The 21,910-nt window shown below is 38.3% G+C and overlaps 2 protein-coding genes and 1 long non-coding RNA gene across 4 annotated transcripts; all 3 read right to left on the bottom strand.

Moving 5' to 3' along the window:
• Nucleotides 1-1,468: 1,468 nt before the first annotated feature.
• On the bottom strand, nt 1,469-5,973 carry LOC113681636 (forkhead box C1-A). The gene has a single exon (XM_027198742.2). The coding sequence runs from the start codon at nt 3,545-3,547 to the stop codon at nt 2,582-2,584; it is 966 nt and encodes a 321-aa protein (XP_027054543.1). The 5' UTR covers nt 3,548-5,973; the 3' UTR covers nt 1,469-2,581.
• Nucleotides 5,974-6,848: 875 nt separating this feature from the next.
• On the bottom strand, nt 6,849-9,829 carry LOC149046461 (uncharacterized). The gene is made up of 2 exons (XR_016186067.1): nt 9,490-9,829; nt 6,849-8,377 (listed from the first exon to the last, which is right to left on the bottom strand). It is a non-coding gene; the product is annotated as an uncharacterized LOC149046461 (long non-coding RNA).
• A 4,850-nt stretch (nt 9,830-14,679) lies between these two features.
• On the bottom strand, nt 14,680-21,728 carry LOC113681633 (synaptotagmin-4). Of its 2 annotated transcripts, none has more exons than XM_027198738.2 (4): nt 21,544-21,728; nt 17,703-18,865; nt 16,835-16,955; nt 14,680-16,548 (listed from the first exon to the last, which is right to left on the bottom strand). In XM_027198738.2, exons 1-4 carry the CDS (start codon nt 21,599-21,601, stop codon nt 16,232-16,234), a joined length of 1,659 nt encoding a protein of 552 aa, XP_027054539.2. In that variant the 5' UTR covers nt 21,602-21,728; the 3' UTR covers nt 14,680-16,231. The 2 variants fall into 2 exon arrangements, with proteins under 2 accessions (XP_027054539.2, XP_027054538.2); XM_027198737.2 differs by lacking the exon at nt 21,544-21,728 and adding an exon at nt 19,975-20,279.
• Between the last annotated feature and the right edge of the window lie 182 nt (nt 21,729-21,910).

A 21,910-nucleotide genomic window follows, 5' to 3' on the forward strand; every position in this document is an offset into this window, starting at 1 on the left:
AAGTATTTTTTGTTTACAACCTGGAAGGCAAGCTTTATTTAAGAAGTTCAATCTTCTAAAGGTATCAGTCAGCGAAATAACCACTATGAGTTCGTCTTCGATCAAAAATCACGATCTACGCAAAATGCAGCTAGGGAATTGTTTCGATCGGAATTTTAAGCGGGACTAGAACCTGGATTCTTTAATGACTTTTTGTATGTCATAGAAATCGTCTGCAAGAGTACAGCTGGAATTAAATGTAAATTAAATGTCATGATTTTGCACGATAAGGAAGCAGTGGTTGTCGTGTAAAGCGGAATTAACCTATCTTAGATTGCTTTGCGTCAGTTTGTAATGATGTCTTACGGAACATGCTAAATATGCAGTAAGGGAACTTAGCTGATGTAAAGTGTATTTTCTTTGCCTCTTTTTGCTAAACGCGGGGTCAATTAAACGCCAACACTCGAAGATGTTAAAACTGTAGGAACCTTTCGGCCTTCATTTGCCGCTTTAGTGGTTTTATTCAATTCCGTTGTTTTTTCAGACGCTGTAAACGGATTTACAGTTCCCAAATCCGAGTTCTTACCTTGTCTTATCATCAAATATCTACAGTACACGTGAAAATAATGATCACAAGTCAGTGGTGTTTAATCCGCGAGATTTTCCCAAGTTATTGCCGGCGAATTTTCGCGTTCATGGATAGGAGAATTGCGTCAATCATTCAGTGGAGGGGTAAATTATAGAGAGCAAATGTTGTCATGGTTTATGGGCGTGGAACAGAAAAATGCCGCTTAATACGTAAATACACAATTGTATCAAACGCAACTAAGGGAACCACCGCGCGGTATACCACTAGTAAGAAGATTAAAAAGCAATGTAAAAAGTTATCGAGGTTTTAAAAAAGATTAAAGTTGAGAACATTATCAACAAAAGGAGAGTAGACTTTGAGGCATCGATTTTCTCTAAACCCCACAAAGAATTTGCTTAACTCTTGGGAAACAATCGCCTTTTCCGCCGAAAACTGTTTCCAGAAATTGCTTCAGTCAACAACCATTTTTCGGACACCAATTGAAAAGTTTTTAATCTCTTGTAAAAATAGGTGTTTTCTGTCCGGCCAGGGGAAATCTCGAATGCTTATCTTTCACAAACATCTGAGAATTAGAAACGGGGATATGATTCGCACAGCGGGATTGCACTCACTAGCGGATTTACAAACTGGATTAAACGACCTTTTAAAATGTTTCTTGATCTAATACCCAAAGAAAACAAAGGCTTGCCAGCAATATAAGGCTTTCCGATTTTAAAAAAAGAGCAACGACCTTTTCCTCTTGAAAAAATTTCGCTTGCAGTAGCGCGGGGAGAAACCCATTTCTAGCTTCCTGTGTATGGTTTCGTCTTTTGCTACACCCTTCCGTCGATATAAACAACTTTGACAAGGCAAACTATAGAACTGATCTAAATATAGATACGGAACAGCAAGACATTGCTCTTTCTGTCTTTCAAGGGAGCTTTATTAGATTCGTAATGATCCATTTAAAACTGAGCTTTTGCTCTCGTTTATTCAACGATTATTTCTATTCAAAAACTAGCGGAAAATAGCTCGTGTAACTCGATTAGTATTCACCTATATTATTTCAAGCTATTACAACTAAGAGGGAGGGAGGTACAACCAACGTCATAAAAATTCCTGAGGTTAATTGTTTCGTTTTGTATAATGTAAGATTGTGGTGTGTTAACGAAAACTTGTACAAACTGTGATGTCCAGGACATCCTTCCTGCTTCTAAATTAAATTTGTTTTCTCGTACAACCGAGTTTTTAATCCTCTAGTAATTAATATAAATAACATTGACAGCATTTCAGATCAAGAACTTGAAGCTGAAAAACTCAGTCGATAATCATTGAAAATAAAATTGAACTGAATTTTGACCGATGAAGCTCATTATGGGTACCTTGACTCGGCATATGGCAAAATCGTCAGAAAAGCATCGATCATCACGCGCCGAGAAACTTCTGCACAATGGAGAACAATACGAAGTACTAACGCCGCAAACATGTTGTTTGCTCTTCACGGCTAACAGAATAGATGCAATTTAAACGATTATTTAACAAATCAATAGCTTTGCGCCTATTGAATGCCAGTTTGGTGAAAACATTAGGATAAAAAGCAAAATTCACTGTGTAATTATCTTTGCTAATTGTTTCAATACAAAAAACATTTTGTATGTATCATTCAGTGATGAGAAAAATGCCTGCAAAAAACTAGTTAATTATTTTAACACCTAAGGTAATCGTTTTTCTTCTTTGATTCATCACGGTTGCTTTTTGTGCTCTCCAAATATCCCATCTCTAAAACGAGACTTAAGACAAATTTTATAAATGATTTGGGAACTGAATACAGCTGAATATCTTCTGAGTGACTATCAAATATTGATAATGTTTAATAGAAGCAATTTGTTCGCAATATCGCCTCATTTTAAAGTACCTGAGTTCCTCAATCTCCATTGGTTTTGCTGTTCGTAGGGAACTAGAGGCTTGCAAGGGCAGTTTGAGCCGCATCAATTCGGTCCTTCTCTTAAAATACCAGTAGGCTAATTCTACCTCTCACTCAGTCGTTTCTAGAGGTTTTTGCTCGATTAGTTCGCTTATCATAAAACTGCCGCTTCGTCGAGATTTGGAGGTTTGTTGGACGGGCTGAAACGCACCGGCGTGAAGGCGCCGAACACCGTCTAACGAGGCATAGCGCGCGGTCGGGCGATGGATGTTTTGTATTGGAGAAAGCTGCGAATGTACAGACGGTGTTGCGCAAGATTCTCCAGGGCTGATCCTGTGAGGTATTGCGTTAAGGTCACAGTAGGTTGGAAAGTGCAAACTTCGAAGTTGCTGGCTGAACTCGTCCACGAACAAGTTAAAATGATGATTGGAATTAACCTTGCGCACAAATGCCGGCTCGTTGGGTTTCTGTGGAGGACGACACTTAAACCTCTTAGCTCGGCGCAGGAAACTCCCGCTTCCAAACATATCCCCTGAGCCTGGATGTAAGGTCCAATAATTCCCTTTACCTGGCTTACCAAAATAACTCCGGGGAACTTTAATGAAACAGTCGTTTAAAGACAAATTGTGTCTAATGGAATTCTGCCACTTCTGCTGATTGCTCCGAAAATATGGAAACTGCATCATGATGAATTCGTAGATTTCATTCAGGGTTCTCATGCGGTACGGAGAGCTGTCAATAGCCATTGCGATCAGCGCGATGTATGAAAATGGCGGCTTTACTTCTTCAGAGAGATAAGGCTTGCTTCGCGACTGCATGTTGGATTTACCCGTGATGTGGTTTCGTTTCGGTTCGGGACTCTTTATATCGACTGAGAAGAGCGAGGATTGGATGGCAACCTGATGAAAATTTCCTGAACGGTACATCAATGATGTATCGGTAGTTATTTCCTTGTGTCCGTTCATCGGAACGGTCATCGTGTCAGCACTCGAGAGGTTTCCTGTCTCCATTCCTGTGCACTCTTCAACGATATCCTTCGCGGATAAATCGCCTTTTCTCAGCTGTTCCATAGCCATGCAAACTCAATTTAACACCTAGCTCTTGTCTAGCGTCAATTTCAGGGCTATAATCTGCTTCCTTTGGGAGAGCCACTCAATCACTTGTTTCCCGCACGGACGGAGATCGCTCTATTTCACAGCAGTCAACACACTGCGAAGTCACCACTGGAGATGAATCTCACACTTCTTCAGCGTAAAAGCTCCTAAACTCCTTTATTTTAAGTCTGACAGTTTTCTAGACCACCCAAGTTCGGTTTGTAGTCGGTGTTTTTACAGCAAACCTTCTTATGATGCAGAAATCTTGTGTACCGTCTTTTCCCAGACCAGAAAGTCCTCAGATTCACGTTATGTGGTTGCGAGGGGTATGCAATTAGTTGTCAACTCGGCACATTTATATCTCTCCACTCATCGTTTTAGAGGCGGTCGGTTGCCTTTGATAAATGCGGCGCGCACGAGGAATGCTTCGGCCATCTGGCGTAAATTAAAACTATCTGTCAACTGAACGTAAATTCCGTCCTGTGCGCATTCCTTAGAAAAACAAAAGAGTTCTCAAGTTGTTTAGGGTTGTTTTTCGCTTTGTTATTTTAACTAATTTTATAACAGGCGCGATCAAAGTTTTCAGTTACAGTTTACGTGGTCGGTAAACGCGATTGATTTCACGGGCAACTGTGTAAGGCTCGTATTTTGCGCGTAAATCGCGTATTTATTTCTATTTTAAACCGCAGAAAGACGCATTTCAGGAAATGCGCGTAGCCTTTAACAAAGTAAACAACTGATTAGATCGAAAAACAAATTAGCAATTAAGCGGGCGATTAAAGTTCACCTAGACGCGATAACAGATCGGCCATCGCAGGTCCGAGTTTAAATGGATTAAATGTGACTCTTTGTAGCTTTGTAGATTTTTTTCATGAGGAGCAGTTCTCAGCCCTATTGTTGCGAAAAGTATGTTTTGATTCGTAGTCGGGTTTAAGTCAACAAAGGTCGGTTAGAGCCTCGAGTGTTGTTTATAATTGTTTTCACGAAGCTTGTTTATTTGAATTAATGAGGGTAACATGAGTCGTTTATGGACAAAAAGTGGCCAAGGTTGACGCGTGCGCCGGCAGCCGCCAGAGGAAATGGGCGAATACCATCACAAAAGAGGTGTGGATCTGAAAAACGCATTTGCTTAAAATAAATGGGCTATTTCCATACCGGTGTCATTGCATAGTTTTCTGCTGTTTTACGGCAGTTTTATGTTTGTAGAGGGCTTTTATTGTTTATTGGTTGTATCCCGTCGTGTGAACAAGTCTTAGGTCTGCGGAATGCGCTGTATAAATAATTTGCAATTTGGTTTTGCAATAAAGATCTTCTAGCCTATTCTCAAAACATCAAATCAAATTGACAACTAGACAGTCGCACCTAAACAAGGATCTTCGCCATCTTTTACTATCAAAGCTGAACGATCTTAATCGTTCCCTAATGGAGCGGTGAAGATTGATAGTCTAGAAACGTACTTTAGAGATCCAATGTGCTATTTCAGACCAGCATCGCTTAATTTCTTTTGAAGTTGAGTTAAATAAATAATCTCCTAGTGAGCCATTAACTCGAGCTATTGACGCACGCCAGAAAAATGATTTCTCCACGCGCGTGTCTTTCTTTCGTTACCAAATGCGCGTTAGTCGATGAATTCTTTCACTTCCTGCCAACCGAATTCCAGTTTACTTTCTTCCTGAAAATGGACGCCTCTTTTGTTTCGAGCAGTTTCCGGTGATTGCAATGTTTTCCTGAAATTGTTTTTACTTGTAATTGAGCCTCGTCTCTTTCAGGGACTCTTAAACTGATCTCGATCTTTGCTTCGAAAACGCCTGGGCCATCCACGCTTTATATTCGTCTCGTGGAATTTTCGCGCGCGACGTTCTCGAAACGACACAGCTGGCCATGAGAGTAAGTCGATTTAGCGGTATTTGTAGGCATCTTTGTCAGCAAACGAGCGGTACAATACATTTCCTTTATTCTCCGCAATATCCTAGCTGTGGTAAATAGCTTTGTAATGGTGTAATCTGCACTAGAACTAAGGATCTGTTGGATGTTTGTACTTGTCCCCAACACCATTTAACGATCGGTGGGTGAAGTCAAACTACTTTGATGAAAGGAAACCACTCAATAGTTGTAGTGTCCCAAAATTTGCCCTTTAATGAAACTTAGGAAATTCCGATATCAAAGAACGTTAGCGTAATTACAGATCATACGTTGCCGCATGAATCACCCGATTGCGCTTTTCAAAGCGTAATTCAAAAGCTAATACAGTAATGTTGAAGTTTGCTTTAGATCGAAGTGGTCGATGTGAATGTTCTATGTCGATCGAGGATAAACCCGTAATTTTTTCACACTTTTATCCCTCATTTACCTGTTTTCTACCGAATTAAATTGAATTTATCACTTTGTTCAGACCAACATTGCAACTTCTACTCTATGTCCGTGTAAAGCACTTAAACCCGGCTTGAATCACGGAAAAGGGGTCGCAACGGAACATTTCAAATTTGTAAGATCTTTAAGCGTGTGATGTCTTGCTGTCTATTCGACTTCATTAATCAGCTTTATCATTACTTTGGTCACTCTGGAGTCACAAAGTCTCGATATGCCGCGTTTTTAAAAGACTTAAGGAATTTTTGCTGGGTGTCCAATTTAAAAATTCCAATTTAATCGAAGGAAAGTAGGAAATAATATCGCTATAAGCTTGCCATAAATGATAAATAAAAACAGTCAAATCCTTAGATTTAAATATGATATAAAAATCGGGTAGCTGTGAACGAAAACTAAATTTTAAGGCTATTTTGATATGGTGTTATAAAAAAGGAGCGTTCGTAATAAACCATTGGCGTAGCATAAAAATTGCCACACATATATATGTTGGGACAGGCATCGTTTTAGTTGATCTCTAGAGCTTTGTGTCTAACACGATCTAAGGCTCTCTAAGTTCTCTTGTTCCGGAGGTCAAAATCTGTGTTAATTCAATAGCTGCATACCAATGTTACAGTTTGAGTCAGTTCAAGTTATGCTTTCCACAAAATTTCACAAAAATGTTTTGCTAGAAGCAGAATAATTTAGGTGTCTTAGCTAAACCAAGTGAATGACACATATCAGGCTTTAAAACTCTTGATACCTTGGGTGAAAAGCAAATTATAAAATAAAAGATTTAAAAGAAATGCTGAAGGAAAATATAAGGTGAAATAATACCTTATTCAACAACATCAGAAATCGAAATCCAGTATGGAGAACGTGCAAAAATATAACAGTAATCCAGCGTAAAAAAAATTTAGCAGCAGCTACAACAAACACAAACTCAGTGGGCTATTTTATCTCCCTTTATTTCAGCATAAAATTACACTCCATTCGACTGAATTAAATCTTTAATTTTTTGCTTAAAAGTTTGCTCTTCCTTTTCGCTCATACATATAAATCTGAACTCAAACTGTGATTACACACGTAACAATAACTTAAGCTTCAGTCAGGCTCCCGCCAACAAAAGTTAGCTGTGAAGCGTTTTGAGCAAGTACTATTAATAACAGAAAGCAAAATACAATGAGAAATGAATTATGTCTAAGTCAATTATTTTCTAAACACAGCTAACTTTGTTAAGATGTTTGTTTCAACAAGTGATTTAGTCGAGAAATTTCATTAAGGACAATACAAAATAATAATAGGCGAGTTATCTAATCGTTGAAAGCTGCGAGTAAGTCAGTTAACAGGTTTGTTTGAACAAGTGATATAATTGAAGAATATCATTATGGGAAAAGCTTACAGAAACAAATCATAGCTTAGCCAATCAGTTCTAGAAAACGTTCTCCATTCAGCTAATTTTAACAATCTTTAGCTTTCGTGGAGGAACGCTCAAAGCGCGGGTCATTTTGCCTGAAACAATCCAAGGTAATGGGCTACGATCAGTTGATCAGCTGAAGTGTGTGTTACAATACCATTGAAATATGACTTTTGAGCTATTTCGGTGCTTTACCTGAGATGAATCACTGTCGAGTTCTTGTCTCCTAGTTGGACTCAATTCGATTAGGACTTCATACTGTGTACTCATTAATTCATTTATTGCTAAAGATTCATTAGCTTCTCCAACCTTAATTAAGGCATCCAAGGGCACAAGGTAACCTTGGAAGAGGGTGCAAAAAGCCTGTAAATCAACTGAAGCCAAGGAAATTGACCACAACAATAGATTTACCCCAATCTTTAAAAAGGTTTTGGTTTTCGAGATACCCCCTCAAAGAATTGTCAGTATACATCTATCTTTCGGAAAGCATTGTCAGGCGTATAGCTTTGCAATGCTTGTAGTAAAATCACCGTTTTGAGTTCATTTTGAATTTGTCAGAGGATTGAAATGCGCCTTTAGAGAATTTATTTTTTTTTGCACTTCTCCTGTAATCAAGATTCCCTTACTCATACGGGCGAAAAACATATACTTTTGTACAAACGAGAACATGGATAGTCGAAGCTATCGATTACTGACGCCTCACTAGTTCTCTCATGACTAAAGCTTTTAATAACAGTATGAACAACATTTAGATCAGATAGCAATTGCTTCAGCTGATAACCCAACGCACTCTGCCAGTGAAGCTTTAGACGTAAGTCGGTTCAGTTGCAGTGAACAAATTTTTTCATTCATCGTCAGTATACTTCTGTGCAATGTATTCTTAACATGTATCAAAATCATAACAAATGAATTCTTGTAATTTTTTATCTATTGTGTTTGACAAACCTGTTGTATGATTTACAGTTTATTCAATTTAAATACTTCTACTCCGTTGAATCTCTTCTGTCTATCCAAAGGCTTGGGTCCGTTAAGATACGATGCAAGTTGCCAACCTCATGAGAAAACGAGGAAAAGAAGATGAGTTAATTGTAGTCATACTGTTTATGCAGCTGGTTTACAAATGTCTTGGTCATTTGTTACCCAAAATTGAACCCTCCCTTTTTTTTATATTCAACATAATCAGTAGTGCCAATTTGTTCGTAAAGATCAACCCACGAGAGTGTATCACTGAATGGTCTACAGCTTGCCCCAGATAACTGTTGCTGGCGTGCGGCCATTAGGACTGATGTGTGTGCAAAGTGTTTTGTATTCAACACCGTTTTTGTGTTTCTGAGCTTCCAGCAACTCGTTGCGGCAAAAATAAAGTATCATTACATTGTTTAAGCAGAAGCAAGGTTAAATTTCTATTTTCTTTACTCTGCACAAAACTGAATTTGATAACAACAAAGTAGTTGTCTGGAATCTTCTTTGGATTTCGTGGTTTCCACAATCGACGGGGGAACTTTCGAGGAAAGTTTTAATGATTCAGGGAGAAATGAAAGGAAAACTTTGAACGGTTCGCCGAAACTATTTCGATCCCCAACAAAATTATGTGTTTCTCTCACGCGAGGATCCCATAAAGGTAAAATTCAACTCTTGCGCTAGCAGTCCAAAGTCAAAATGTTTTAAGAGATTACGTTTCCGCTTTTAGTATTTTGTTTTCGTTCCTAATTTCATTAATTGACAGTAAGCATAGATAAAATTCTTCAAGGTAGGATATTCCCTAGGAGATAGGCACAGTAAGAATTGTTCAGCGACTGGCATCTTGTGTTTCATTCCTTATTGACGATTAGCGAGAGCTTTCTTCAACGATGAGCTAGGGCTTAACAGACAATTCTATAGTGCTCAAATTAATTGGAAAGTAACTGTTTACTCCGCACATGTTATAGCATGAGGGATGCTTTCTATCGAAAGTTCAGCTTTTAGCTTGAAACTAGAAGAGAAGGAACCATTCTCTAGAAAGGTTAGAAAAATTCTCTCTTTTGGGTGACGATACATTTGGAAGAAAGGACAATTTCTCGGTACGTGACCATGTGGTTAAGCAAAAATTTGTTGATATATCCCAGGAGGTCAAACGTAGAAACCCATGTGTAATGTTCCTTAATTAATCGATTCAAAATCTTACCTTCTTTTCTTGCAAGCATTGGACGCTTCCGAGATATTTTAAAACAACAGATAGATTGATATCAAAGGCAAAGTTCCGGCGAATAGTTTTTCTATCAGATGATACTGGACGCGCCGAGTAAATGTCGACGGTCGGACGGCGAGAGCGGAAATTTCGTGATTTTAGTCGAAACCCTGTTCGCCAAAGGGCGGAAGGGCGGAGGTGTTTATTTGTAAGAAAAACCTGTCAAGTTAAAATCTTATGAAGCTTATGGAGTACTTCGAACGGAGTCAAGGAGCAGCTCTTGTAAATCTCAACCTAAAATGATGAGAAATTTGAACGCAAGGACGAAAAGTTTACTGTCTCAAAACATTACTTCAAAATAGCAAGTGATTAATGCCCTCTTATTTTGCGTGAAAGATAGGCATCGGTGTCCTCTATTTTCTCTGCTTGTTTTTTCGACAGGGTTAAATTTTTTAAGTATATTAGGTTTCTTTGCGAAGCCAATATGTCAAGAACCCCTCAAAACTTTTTTAATTAGGAAATCTATCTTGTGAGCTAAGTCTGTGATTGACCGTTTGTCAGCGTTTGGTCAAGAGTAAGGATGAAACACCGTGCGTTGATATCACAGTGTTTTGAGACATTTCCTTCGCAAGATAGGAATTTGATAAAGTCAAATGGTTGCTTGTCAAAACTCTTTTATAAAGCCATTTGCAGACATTATGACTGTAATCTCAGTTCCTGAGTAAGTCTGTGTTGATGACTGGTATGTAGAGCTTTTAAAGGTGCTTTTATTGCGTTTTAAGGTTGGCAGCTCAGAGAAAAGTAACACGGGTTTTCAGTGAGACGTTCACAAAACAGTAAAAGCAACAAAACTGACAACGACTACTGGAAAAAGCGAAGTAATATATTAGCGTTAACGTTTTCAGCTTCGTGCAATTCATACGGGAATTTAATCTGTCCGGTTTGAAGCCTTTTCATGTAATCTCTGGCTGGTTAACTAAATTTCCTATTATCTAATTGCAAAAACAAACTCTCTTTTGTAGTTTATGCCCGACCATTGTCTGTTGAATCCTATCTTTGATATTGACCACAACGCACGACAAACCCATGCAGGCACGCGAACATTGAATAACAATTCATAATTAGTTTGCATATCTAATTAATTATCGCAGCAGCTAGCTATTGGAAACATGTGTTGCTGTTGTTTTTACATAAAGAAAGAATTGCAGGTCAATTAGAACCAAGATCAAAGCTCAAATCAGGAAGACATTAAATGAAAAATATTCACGTAGCATAAGTTTTTGTACATCGAGTTTCTACAAGGTCTTGTTCTGCGGCTTATTAATATTACTCAGTGTTACCTCTCAGCCTGAGAGATTATGGGTCGGTATTTTCAAGTGAACTGAAAATATAATCAGCAGTTTATTGGTTCTGTGCAACACCGTAAGCGCTGACAAAGTTAAGCGCTTGTTATCAGAAACAAAACCGAAATACTTAAAGAACAGAAATTGAGTCACTTGCTCAGTGAAAAGCTAGTAAATGCCATTAAATACCTGTCGACCTCAAAATTTCGTTGGATGCCGTCTTATGAATTAAACGTCGACGTCTTAAGACTTTTACAGCTTTGTAATGTTACTCGCTGAACAAAAGGTTTACGTAGTTGACTCTTGTTGGAATTGACTATATATCAAGTGCTCCATTAAAGTAGGGTCAGTACGCCCTTATTTCAAAAGAGTTATCAAAGATCAGAGCATCATTCTCGTGTGAGATGACTGTGCGTGATTTTGAAGAATCAGTTTTACTCAGCAGGGAATGTGTGCAATTTAAAAAACATGGAACAGCGAGTGAGTTTCTAGCCAATTTCGCTCTGCAGCACACAATCCTAGATTTCCTTTGTTCACGTTGGTGAGAAGGTATCCTTCTCTGGCGAACCTCAAGGGTGGCTGTAGTGGTGACATGAGACTTGTCAGACCGTTGCCAGTAAGTTCTAAAAAACTACAGTACGATTACAGTCGATTCACATCAAGTATTTCAGCCGGATTCAAATCGATTACACTTTGGGTTCAATTCAATTAAATTTTGCAACAGCTTGCTTGGTTCACCATTACATAATTCCGTATGCAACTTTTCACTTATAGTTCGTTTTTTTTTTTTGTCCTTTTCTTCCTAACCCATCCCTTTGCTGATGGCGGACTCCATCACACCATCTCAGCTATGTAGTTTCACTGTTCAGATTGACACTAGCCTCACTTAATTAAGGATCAAGAGAATGCGATCCTCTTGTTCAAAGCTACCGAGAGGGTACAAGTTTCCTTAATAATCTTATCAAATTTAAAAGTTAGCCCGACGCAATCAAGACCTGACTAGTGAACGAGAACTTTCTCCAGGCTTCATATCTTCGATTCATCTAGTGGCTTTTATTGATACACCAATAAGGTTATATTTCCCAATGTATCTCGTTAACCGACAGAAACTTGAAAAAATTGCAGGATCTCACGGAAGACTCCTGTTTTCTCAGCGGCTTTTATTCTTTGTAATTGACGGGAATTAAATTTCAAATAGCAATGAATCAAACTGAGCCACCTCGTCAAATACGTTAGGCCTTGTCTTACAAAAGTCCCTCAAAGTGATCACTGTTGCCAATATCTCCTCAGACGGTGATTAGTGGGTAAAACACCCGCTGCGCACCGGAGACATTATTCTAAAGGTTAAGCTAGAGAGTTGTTGCACACAAAAATACTGCTAAAGACAACACGGCTTCAGTTACAGTTGCTGAGTGGCGTTAGAGCGGATTAAAAACCCCCATATCGTGTCGGCGACAGAAATTTTAACCAAATAACCTGTTTTGAACAAAAAAACGTTCTTGTATCATGCACTGAGAACCCAGCTTAGTGCATATTGACATCGTTGTTTTTCTTTCTTCCTTGAACGCGCTGGCCAAAGCAAAGTCCAACGAATGGAAAAGCTACTAGACTGTCTAAGGCTTTTCAAAAGGTGTTTTTTTGTCGCTGTTGGGTGATGTGAACAAAGATCCAAGAAAGGAGAAGAGATGAATTTATCAAGTGGAAAATACCCCACGCAAAGGTGGTGTTAGTTAGGGGTCAAAAGATTGGAAAATACTGTTATCGACGTTTTATAATTACAATATGTGCGAATTCTGCGGTTGTACACAAAGGTCTTGCGATGAGAGATTATTCGTAGCGATATTTGCCATTGTGTCAAGTAAAAATAAGATTAGTAGACAAGAATAACATAAAGTATTACGTCATGTTGTGTTTTCGTTGTTTGTTTTTCCCAATATCCTTGGCTTTCAAGAAAAAAAATGAGGGATTAATCGCCAAACTATGGAACAAAATAATCACTAAAAATTCTATTATTATCAGTGTTAGAAGTTTTGTCATCGTTACCTCTAATATTATTATTATTATCATTAATGTTATCATTTTTATCGTAAACGAAGCAAACTAGTTCATAGCTAGTCTCGCAGAAAATAATATAAGCTTCTAGATCATTTACTATTGCAATCAAATGGTAGTCTGTTTGATACTATGTAAATAAAGGAGCTTGTATTAAAGTTTGCATCCACGCGGTCAGCGGCTCGATGCAAGGGATATGACTTATAGCTATAATTGAATTTTTAAGCCACTAATGAATGAAACTTAACTTAGGATTTTCATAAGTATCTAAAATGCTACTTTGTTTGCTTAATCTTTGATTCAGTATAAATACCCAATTTAGCAACCATACCATAGAATATTTAGTTTCATCTTATAATATTTCAGACTGATCGGTGGTAATACACCGATTGAGGGGGACTTTCGATTTCCAATAGCACTCAATCAGATCTGCAAAGATTGCGCAACAAGTATTGATGTTTTTGACCGGAAAATCTATCTTACCGGTGAAAACCCGAGAAGCACGAGCGGTGATTGTGATGAAAAGTCGGGCTTATTTGGGAGGAGTTGTTCGTGATAAATCCCATGCGCTTTTCAGTTTGAATTGTGCGGCAATGACTGGTTTTAACGGTGTATTTCAAAAGTTTTTCGAAGGAAGAAAGGACTGTCGATGACTTTTTCAAAAGCATTCACTTACAAAATCGTTGGAGTGGTGTTTGAACTCAATTTGCGAGTCACAAGGACATCCTGAGCCTGAATAGATGACACTAAATTTACAAACTACTAAACCAATTAAAGCAGTGAAAGCCCAACAAAGCCTTGCGCCAAATATTCAATACGCACAGTGAACATGTACAAACCGGTGGCTAGAAAAAGGGTTTCAAATATCCGGTGTTTTGCTTCCAGTTAAGCTGTAAATCCTATTTAAACTCAGTACATTACTGATATGCTTTTTATCAAAGGAAACAGAACTTGAAAGCTAACCTTTCTTGATCTAATTTCAAACAAAGTAGACATGAAGAGAATCTACCGACCGGAGATAATTAAAGGATTTTTCACAACTTTATCGATGGTCTTAATCCACTAAGTTTAAGTAGCACCTGCTTTTATTCCCAGGTGGAGAAAGAAGATGAACTCCCTTAAATAAGCAATGTAGGCCTTAGCCCCGACATTTGATTTTTTTTTAAGCTATTTGTGTCTGTGATTTTGGCCATCATGGTCTTTAATAAATCGGGTATGATTTTCGAGGGAACGATTAAAAGTGCTTGTCTTTTAAGATCCCGATGATTTAAGGGAAAAGAGCATTAATCTAAACATGGCATTTAAGCTGAATTTTAGTATTTTAGTTTTTATAAGAAGGGAGATGGACTTAAGAGGCCAGAGGTTTATTTCTCGAAAGTTCCAATACCTGCCTGTCCCAGAAAGGTGTTTCTCTTTTGCCGTGTCTTAAATTACGATCACGATTTTAATAGGTCTAAAATTCAAACAAAAACAGTTTTCACTGAGCCTAGGAAAGGATAACAACCCCCTTATTTTCTAGCTTGAAAAAGGGAAGCCATTTACTTACTCTAAAATGCCTTTCTCCCCCCCCCCCCTCCCCCCCACCAAAAGCAATGAACACAATTTTGATTAATATTTTAAATACCTATCTAGGTATTTTGCCCAAGAATAACGGCCGACTTCCTCGGAAATTATTTTACTTTAAGAGATTATTTTTATCATGCGGTAGTATCTACCGCTTCTGCTATGAGCCCCTCTCGGCTCTCTCTGTACATTTCTACATCCTATTTAGAAATTTCATCGACCTCACTTCTGCTGTAGAAGGTTCTGGAGTTTATTACAGGAAGATACTAGATACAAGTACGGAATGGTGACCTATTTCTTTCGTTTCCCTATGATATTTAAAAAAACACTATGAGATACGATTTTTTACCAACACAAATTTGATCAGTCTTACACAAACACAAACTACTTTGTGAAATCTATATGAACAAGTTCATAAATCGATTATGTCTATTTCTAGAAAAATAACATTTAAGGGTATACAAGTTTGTTCCACAAAAGAATCTTAATGGATTCGGCGTAAGTTTTTGTTTTTGAAAAACACCCACATTAGTATTGTCCAAACAAGTTTATCAAGCGCTTGTAGCTACGGAACCAAAAATAGAAACCACAATGTTTTTAATTAGGTACAAGTATGTTTTTGAAGGTATCATTTTAATGCCGCTCTTCCGATGAAGGAAAATTTTGAGCATGCGCATGAGATTTCAACTCAGTAGAAGGAAATCAACACTAATACATACATTGCAAGAGCACGGCAATTCTTGTAAACCCCGAGAGTTTCCTAGATTACAGTTTTTCTTTCGGTTAGTGAGCGATCAGACACTTATCAACGCAACAGATTATAACATCTACGGCAGCCAGGCATTTTTCAACGAGAGATGACGTAAATACCCATCGACTTACGTCAGAAATCTATGTTTAACTGGCAAAGCCGGAAAAGTAGAATTGTTTGCAAGACTCCGTCACACCCTCAGCCGGACATTACCCCTTCTGTTACGTTTACAATAGCGGCGGAAAAGCCCAGGTGATGTTATCAAAATTAGTGATAAGCAGCCAAGCACAGGAGATAAGTTAGAGCAGGAATAGTATTGTGGGAAGGGGTTCGAAATTACTTCATAACAAATGATGTCCTACGTTGGATTGCTCCATCATCGTCAGCTAATTCTAATTATAAGTCATAGCTTCAATAAATAATATCTAGTAGCAATATAACTTGCTCTCTTTAAAAGTGCAGTTTGGTCATGTTAAACCTACTAGTGCCTAGAATTGTTTCTTCTTACAAATTTTTCCCTTTGTTTTCGAGTTAGCAGTTTAGCCACGCACAATCGAGGGAAATATAGCCGCACAATTCTGTGTAACATAAAGATGACCACTCTAGCCATAGAAAAAAAAAACATTACATCAGTTCAAAAATATTCAAACAACAGCCGTTTTTCAACAAAGGAAGCAAACATGGAGACCATTATCGCTTGCTTTCTCTTTGAATTTCCCCTTGTGGTTTTTGGGCGTGTCGCCATCGCGACCGGAAATTGCTTCCTAACAACCGCTCTTCGTTTGGTTTCTAATCTGATGATAATCTTTTCCTCTGTCCCAATCGTCGCGCGAATTCCTCTCTCACAAACACTCGTAAAACCTATTCCCCTCAGTGTGTGCCAACCAGATTTGTTATGTCTCTCTCAGGAAGTATGAACGCTATCAGTTATGATCTCCCCTCGAGAAAAACTGTAGATAAGCACCAGCAGTTATACGGGCTCTTGGTCTGTACTACTTAATCTAACAAGTTTAGAAAATTCGTCAAACTCTTAGTAAACATCCTTGTAAAGCTTGTGCCATTTTTCGACATGCCTACTTGGAGATTCGATCATTGATTTCCACTGCTCCTGCCCAGACCCAAAGGAATCAAATCCAAGAATAGCCGTACCCAAACTCCCGCCGCCAGTGTTGATCTCCGAATGATTCACTATCTTGAGCATTACGGTTGTAAGGGATATCTGGTCAGCGGAAATGTTGAAATTAAACTTCTCGTTGTACACGGGATTGAGGCTTCGTCTCTTCACGCGCGTGTTAGCCTTAGATAAACGGACACCATCACAGTATAGCGCAAGCTTCACGTACGGGTCTGTAGACAAAGAAACGTAGAAGTTAAGGTGGCTCCGTTTAGTTGCAAACACGGCAACTCGAAGTTCATGTTGTATGCACCGTTTCTTTGTGATATGAATGCAACAGGTGAATTCAATACTTCAAGCACTAAATCATTTTAGTACAGTTAAAAATATGAGAAGCAAAATGCTTATCGACCATTGCTTTATTTTGTTTATTTGTTTTGTTGAAGATTAAAGTTTGGTTTAAGGTTGTGTTTAAGGTTGAACATCTTAACGCCATTAAATGAGCCTGCAATAACTCACCTGTGCGGTCTGCAATTGCCTTTGGTAATCCACGGATCTTGGTGACAGTTACGATAAGTCGACCGCTGATCGGTCGGAAACACAACGATACACACAGTTCTCCGATGTCAGCCGCTTCCATCTGACGAATGATGGACAAACGAAAGAAGCTATTGTTTAGGCACAGAGTTTTAATTCATTACTGCAGAAAAGAGGTGAAAAAATTCAACAAAATTGGAAGCTATAGGGTGTTATTTTTATACAGCACCAAACTCTCTTCACTAAATTACAAAGAAATGTAAGACAGCTAAAAAGAAGAATTACAACTCAGATCATGAACGTTAAGGAGTTGGGAGAAAATACATGAAAAATAGCTCATTTACATACTTAGCTGGTTGTTCGAGGGGGGTTTATCATCCTTTAATAGAAGCAGGCCGGTGACAAAAGAATCCGGGTATGTTAAAAGCATCCAGTGATTTCTTGGTTTTTTGGGTGATTGTTAGGAACAAACAGGATTTGGGAATGATTCTGAAGTGAAATTGTTCTATGAAGTAAAGGATTCGACTACTTTGTATGCTTTATAAGTTTGTAAGTTTTTGGGTGTCTCAATCACTTTCTTTTACAATTTTCTATTTCAGTTAGATCAGGAGGAATACTGCGCGCCTTCGGTTTAATTCAAGCGCTAGCCAGCGTACAAAATGTGCACGCCATTCTCTTTCTTAAAGAGGTGCTGAGGTTCCACTCAAAGATTGTAGAAATATTCTCGAACATTTAGTGGGTTTTGAAAAGGTCTTAATCAAAGAAAGATTTTTTCTTAGCATATTCTAGGATTTTGGTATGTAAGGATTATATAGAGGAAAACTAGGCCTAGTTTGTCTGTTTAACCTACCCCGAATGGAGGTGGAGGTGATAAGTACAGCCACTTGGTGATCGAAAACGATGGTCTGTTCTCCATCAACTTTAACTCCGACAAAGGAAAAAGTATTTCTCCTATGACATCATCAGCATATCGGTCTTTGAACTTGTCGTGAAAGTTCACTACTCTGAACTTCAACTCGTATTCTTTAATTCTATCCTTTGAAAAACCTGAAATAACAAAAGTCTCGTTGAAGACGGGATCTGGGGTTCCTTCGATGATTTTTGTTTTTTGCCAACAGAACTGCTGTGGTAGTAGAGATATCTTGACCAGTGGGTTAATTCCTTCCTTATTATCAGTTATGGGAAGGCCGACCGCCTTTATTATGTTTACTTGAAGCTCTGTTTTAGCAACATTGTAGTGAAGGGCAAACCGAACTTTTCCAAGTTTTCCATCCGGGTTATCAGGCGATGGTGTTTGATCTTCTCCTATGAGACCTATCTCTTTCAAGTTCATCTCATTCGTTTTATTTTCTGGCAAATCCAAGTGCCTCTTTTGCGGTGTGGATGTGGGATTCGAATTACATCTCTTTCTCTTCCCAGGACTGTTTTCCTCCCCAGAAAAACCCGAGTCCTTGTCCTGTTTAAAACTGATGTCTTCTCTTACCACCTCTTCTTCAGTCTTATCCAAGTTATCTTCTAGTGACGCATGCGTACTAGAGTCCGACTCTTGAACATCCGGGGTAAGTAGCGTCACTTTTTCTCGTGACCTGTGATCTGTCTCGTCTCCAGAGACTGAGCTTTCGTCATTGAATGTGGTCGAATCGCCATTAACAATTTCATTGGAATAGTTACACAGCCGATGGTAGTAATACCTTGTAGGAGGACAAGGAAAACTACGATTTTTTGTCTCTTGAACATTTAAAGATACAGTTTTAGGGAAAGAAGAGTCCACTATCTTGTCTCCCATGACAAGTTGTATCTTCTGCGAGGCTTCTTTTGCGGCATGTGCGCGTGACTTTTCCCCTGTTATCTTTTTGTAGGCGCTGACGCCTAAAACAACTAAAAGGTAGCCGATAGCAAAGCCTAAGAGGATTGGCAGGACGAGAATGCCAAAGAGACATAATAATCCCGTGTTGTTGGATGCAAAGCGTGTCATAAAATTGGCTGAGTGTGGTTTACTGCGAGGATCAAAGTCTGAAAGAAAAAAATATAAATATATAAATAACATGCATGCATTTATGCACTCCTCAGGGAAATTATTGCGTGTAGAAAATGCAAATTTTTTAGGTGGCGTTGAAAGCCAATTCCCTCGCACATAAATATTTCGAAAAAAAATGACAAAGCAACTGAAATAGCCGCGACGGAATAATTTAATACACCGTTAATTTTATTGGGAATATCAAAATGTGATAATATTTCCAGAAACAATTGCGTATAATCATTGTTAACACCAAATTATAATTGATAATTTTTTTATTATTCGTCAGTAAAACGGCAAAATGTAAATTCAAGAGAGGGAAAAAGAAAAAGGAAAGAAAACATCGCAGAATTTTAATATGTCAAAAGGCTTTCCTGTGGCCCCTCAGGTTAAATTGCCGGGGTTAATTTATCAGATTACAGTTTTGATACATTTCTAACGTTTTAAAGCCCTAAATGTTTCACGTAAAGATTATTTCAAATTGTGTTCAAAATGGTAGCAGGCCAGGCTGATGTCAAATTAATTTTTTCTGGCCCATGACTAGCACGATTTTTTTCTTTTTAAGCGGCGATAAGACGCGCAAATTCTCGCAAGGGGTTCAAGTTTTTTTCAACAAGGCCCAAACAAGACATGGTATTGAAATGCAGACTAAAAGATGACACTGAATTGGTGTTCACAGTAATCTGCTATGGGAGGGTAATATTGCGATAAATTTCTCACAATATAAATTTTCTGCCATGGTTATCAACAACTACTGTTGCACTGGGTAAATAACGAAAATTTATCTTACACGTATTTGGTGTTTGAAAGGAAGGAATAATAGATAGATTCTCAGCGATCTTCATATGCAAAGATTTGCCAAAAATGCAAGAATCTATACTGATAAAAGAACAGACTTAATGAAGAATCCTCCTAGACTATAATTGTGTAAACGCTCACAATTCTTGGACGAACATTTTGCCCGTATCAAGTTCATTTTGATCTGAAGTATCATAAAAAATAAAACCATTGACGATGAGTTGATATCGCAACTACTATGAGAAATCTATCGACAGGTAAATAGAAACGTTATCCGTCGATATATTTATTAAAAAAAGCGTCTTACCACGTTTGATGTTCTTACTGTCTCTAGTTAGAGACGACTTGTTATGTCGATGCGGGGTAGGAACAAGTGGCGCCATAATCTACTTCTCTTGTCCAATTTACACTAAACCGGTCAAGATTTAACACAAGTTTCACCTCCACCATCGCCGTGAATTTACTCTCTCTCTCTCTTAAATTCACCTCTTGTTTAGCAACTCGGAGATAAATAGCCTCCCTTGTATCAATTCACCAATTTTTCACAGGGTGCGTTATAATTGTACAAAATTCACTCGAGCGCATTTTGAATGCATCATCATCGTGCATTTGCATATGAAAGGGGCGACGTGTCTGTTTTTATTATGTTTTGGCCAAGCAAGCGGCTCAGAAGTTTATACAGGTGGAATTTAGTTGTTAAGGGCTACCCTGGTATAAAAGACAATATAACAGATCTGAAAAAAACGAGCAAATCGTTCACTTCTCTTGCATTACATGGTTTCAAAGTCTCGCAGAAAATGGTCGCGTTTCATGAATGCAATTTTTTTTAGGGAGAAAAAGTGTGCCAGAAACACTGAAGTTCGCTAATGTAGTTCAATTCTTCCTCAAGGAGCCCTCATTTTCTCTTTGTTTCGGTTCATAAGGATCAACTTAACTCTAAACTGGGACAAATATAAAAGTTGCCATGCATGCCGACGTATCAAAAGAGCAAAGCAACAGAACACATTTCCTTCTTTCACCAGATTTTCCTTATGTGTGAATCTGAATTGATTCAAGCTTGAAAGTGATATCAAGTGCATCCTATGGACAAGAATGCACCATTTGTATGTAAACGCGGTACGACCCAACAACAAATTCATTACGGCGCCAAAATAAAGCAGTGATCATTGATTGGTCAGTTACTGGTGAAATGTTTCTCAATTGGCACCAGGTGTGACGATTTGGTCTTTCATCTCTTCTCCTAATTTTGTCTAAATATAAGTCATAGCTGATTTCGAGCAACGAATCATAAAAAATATCAATAAATCCATCCACCATTCAGCACTCAGCGTTCTAAGTCAAAGCACCTTTATCTTACACAAAGCACATTCTAACAACATCATAATGCTCTTTGCAACTCAATACCCAGCACTCAAAAAATTTGAAGTGTTTGCACACTCAGCGCAGGTGAAATTCAAAACGAGAAGCATCTCTTTTTTCTGTAAGAATACAATTAAGTGTTACACTTCAAGGCTGTAGCAAATTCATCAAACTTGATCAAACTGACAAACGACATCAATACAAATAATTATCAAGACGAGAATCCAATTCCGGAGCCTACCTTTTTCAAGTAACCTCTGGCTCGAATTAAAAAACAGATAATTATACTTTTATGGTATGGATTAAAAAATTCGTTTTGACTGAAGAACAGGATTGGTCAGGAGCATGCAAGCTATTATGTTTTAAAATAGCAATTCCGCTGCGGTAAACCGAGTTTCTTCGTGTAGAAATTGGCCGCCGCTGCAGTGATCTTTTCAAAATATCCAGAAAAATAATCTTCATAATTCAATAAGTATTCCAACAATATTTTTCATGTGTTAAATCAAGCATTCCTTACCTTTGAAGGTCGGAAGCGTCATGCCAGGCGAATCCTCCGATGGTCGCCATTTCATCATGGTGATAAAACAAAGACTTCTTTCCAGCCTTCCACAAGTCGTGACGTCATCATGGCCACCGGCTCTGATCGACGGGTCCTGCAGTTTTACTCTTAAGCGCGGATATTCAGCGAAAATTTTGTTTATTGAGTGTGTTAGTTATTTTCGGGATACCACGGAAATGTGAAAAGTGACATTGAAAAAGCTATCTTAATAAATTGCTTGTCGAAGTATAATAAGTTTTCATTTTCAATTTTTGGCTTCCGTTACGCTACGCACTGACTACATCTTTACAGATTCATTGGGATATTCGTGATTCAGGAGTCTGGA

This window comes from Pocillopora damicornis, chromosome 4 (assembly GCF_964200805.1).
Source record: "Pocillopora damicornis chromosome 4, jaPocDami1.2, whole genome shotgun sequence".
NCBI classification, from domain to species: domain Eukaryota; kingdom Metazoa; phylum Cnidaria; class Anthozoa; order Scleractinia; family Pocilloporidae; genus Pocillopora; species Pocillopora damicornis.

Excerpts from the sequence above, each read along its gene's own strand:
- LOC113681636 (XM_027198742.2), bottom strand. The coding sequence starts at position 3,547 with ATGGCTATGGAACAGCTGAGAAAAGGCGATTTATCCGCGAAGGATATC.
- LOC113681633 (XM_027198737.2), bottom strand. The coding sequence starts at position 20,050 with ATGGCGCCACTTGTTCCTACCCCGCATCGACATAACAAGTCGTCTCTA. Across the intron at positions 18,866-19,974 it reads CAGTAAGAACATCAAACGTG|ACTTTGATCCTCGCAGTAAA; the intron begins GTAAGACGCTTT and ends TTTTTCTTTCAG. Across the intron at positions 16,956-17,702 it reads CACCTCCACCTCCATTCGGG|ATGGAAGCGGCTGACATCGG; the intron begins GTAGGTTAAACA and ends ATCATTCGTCAG.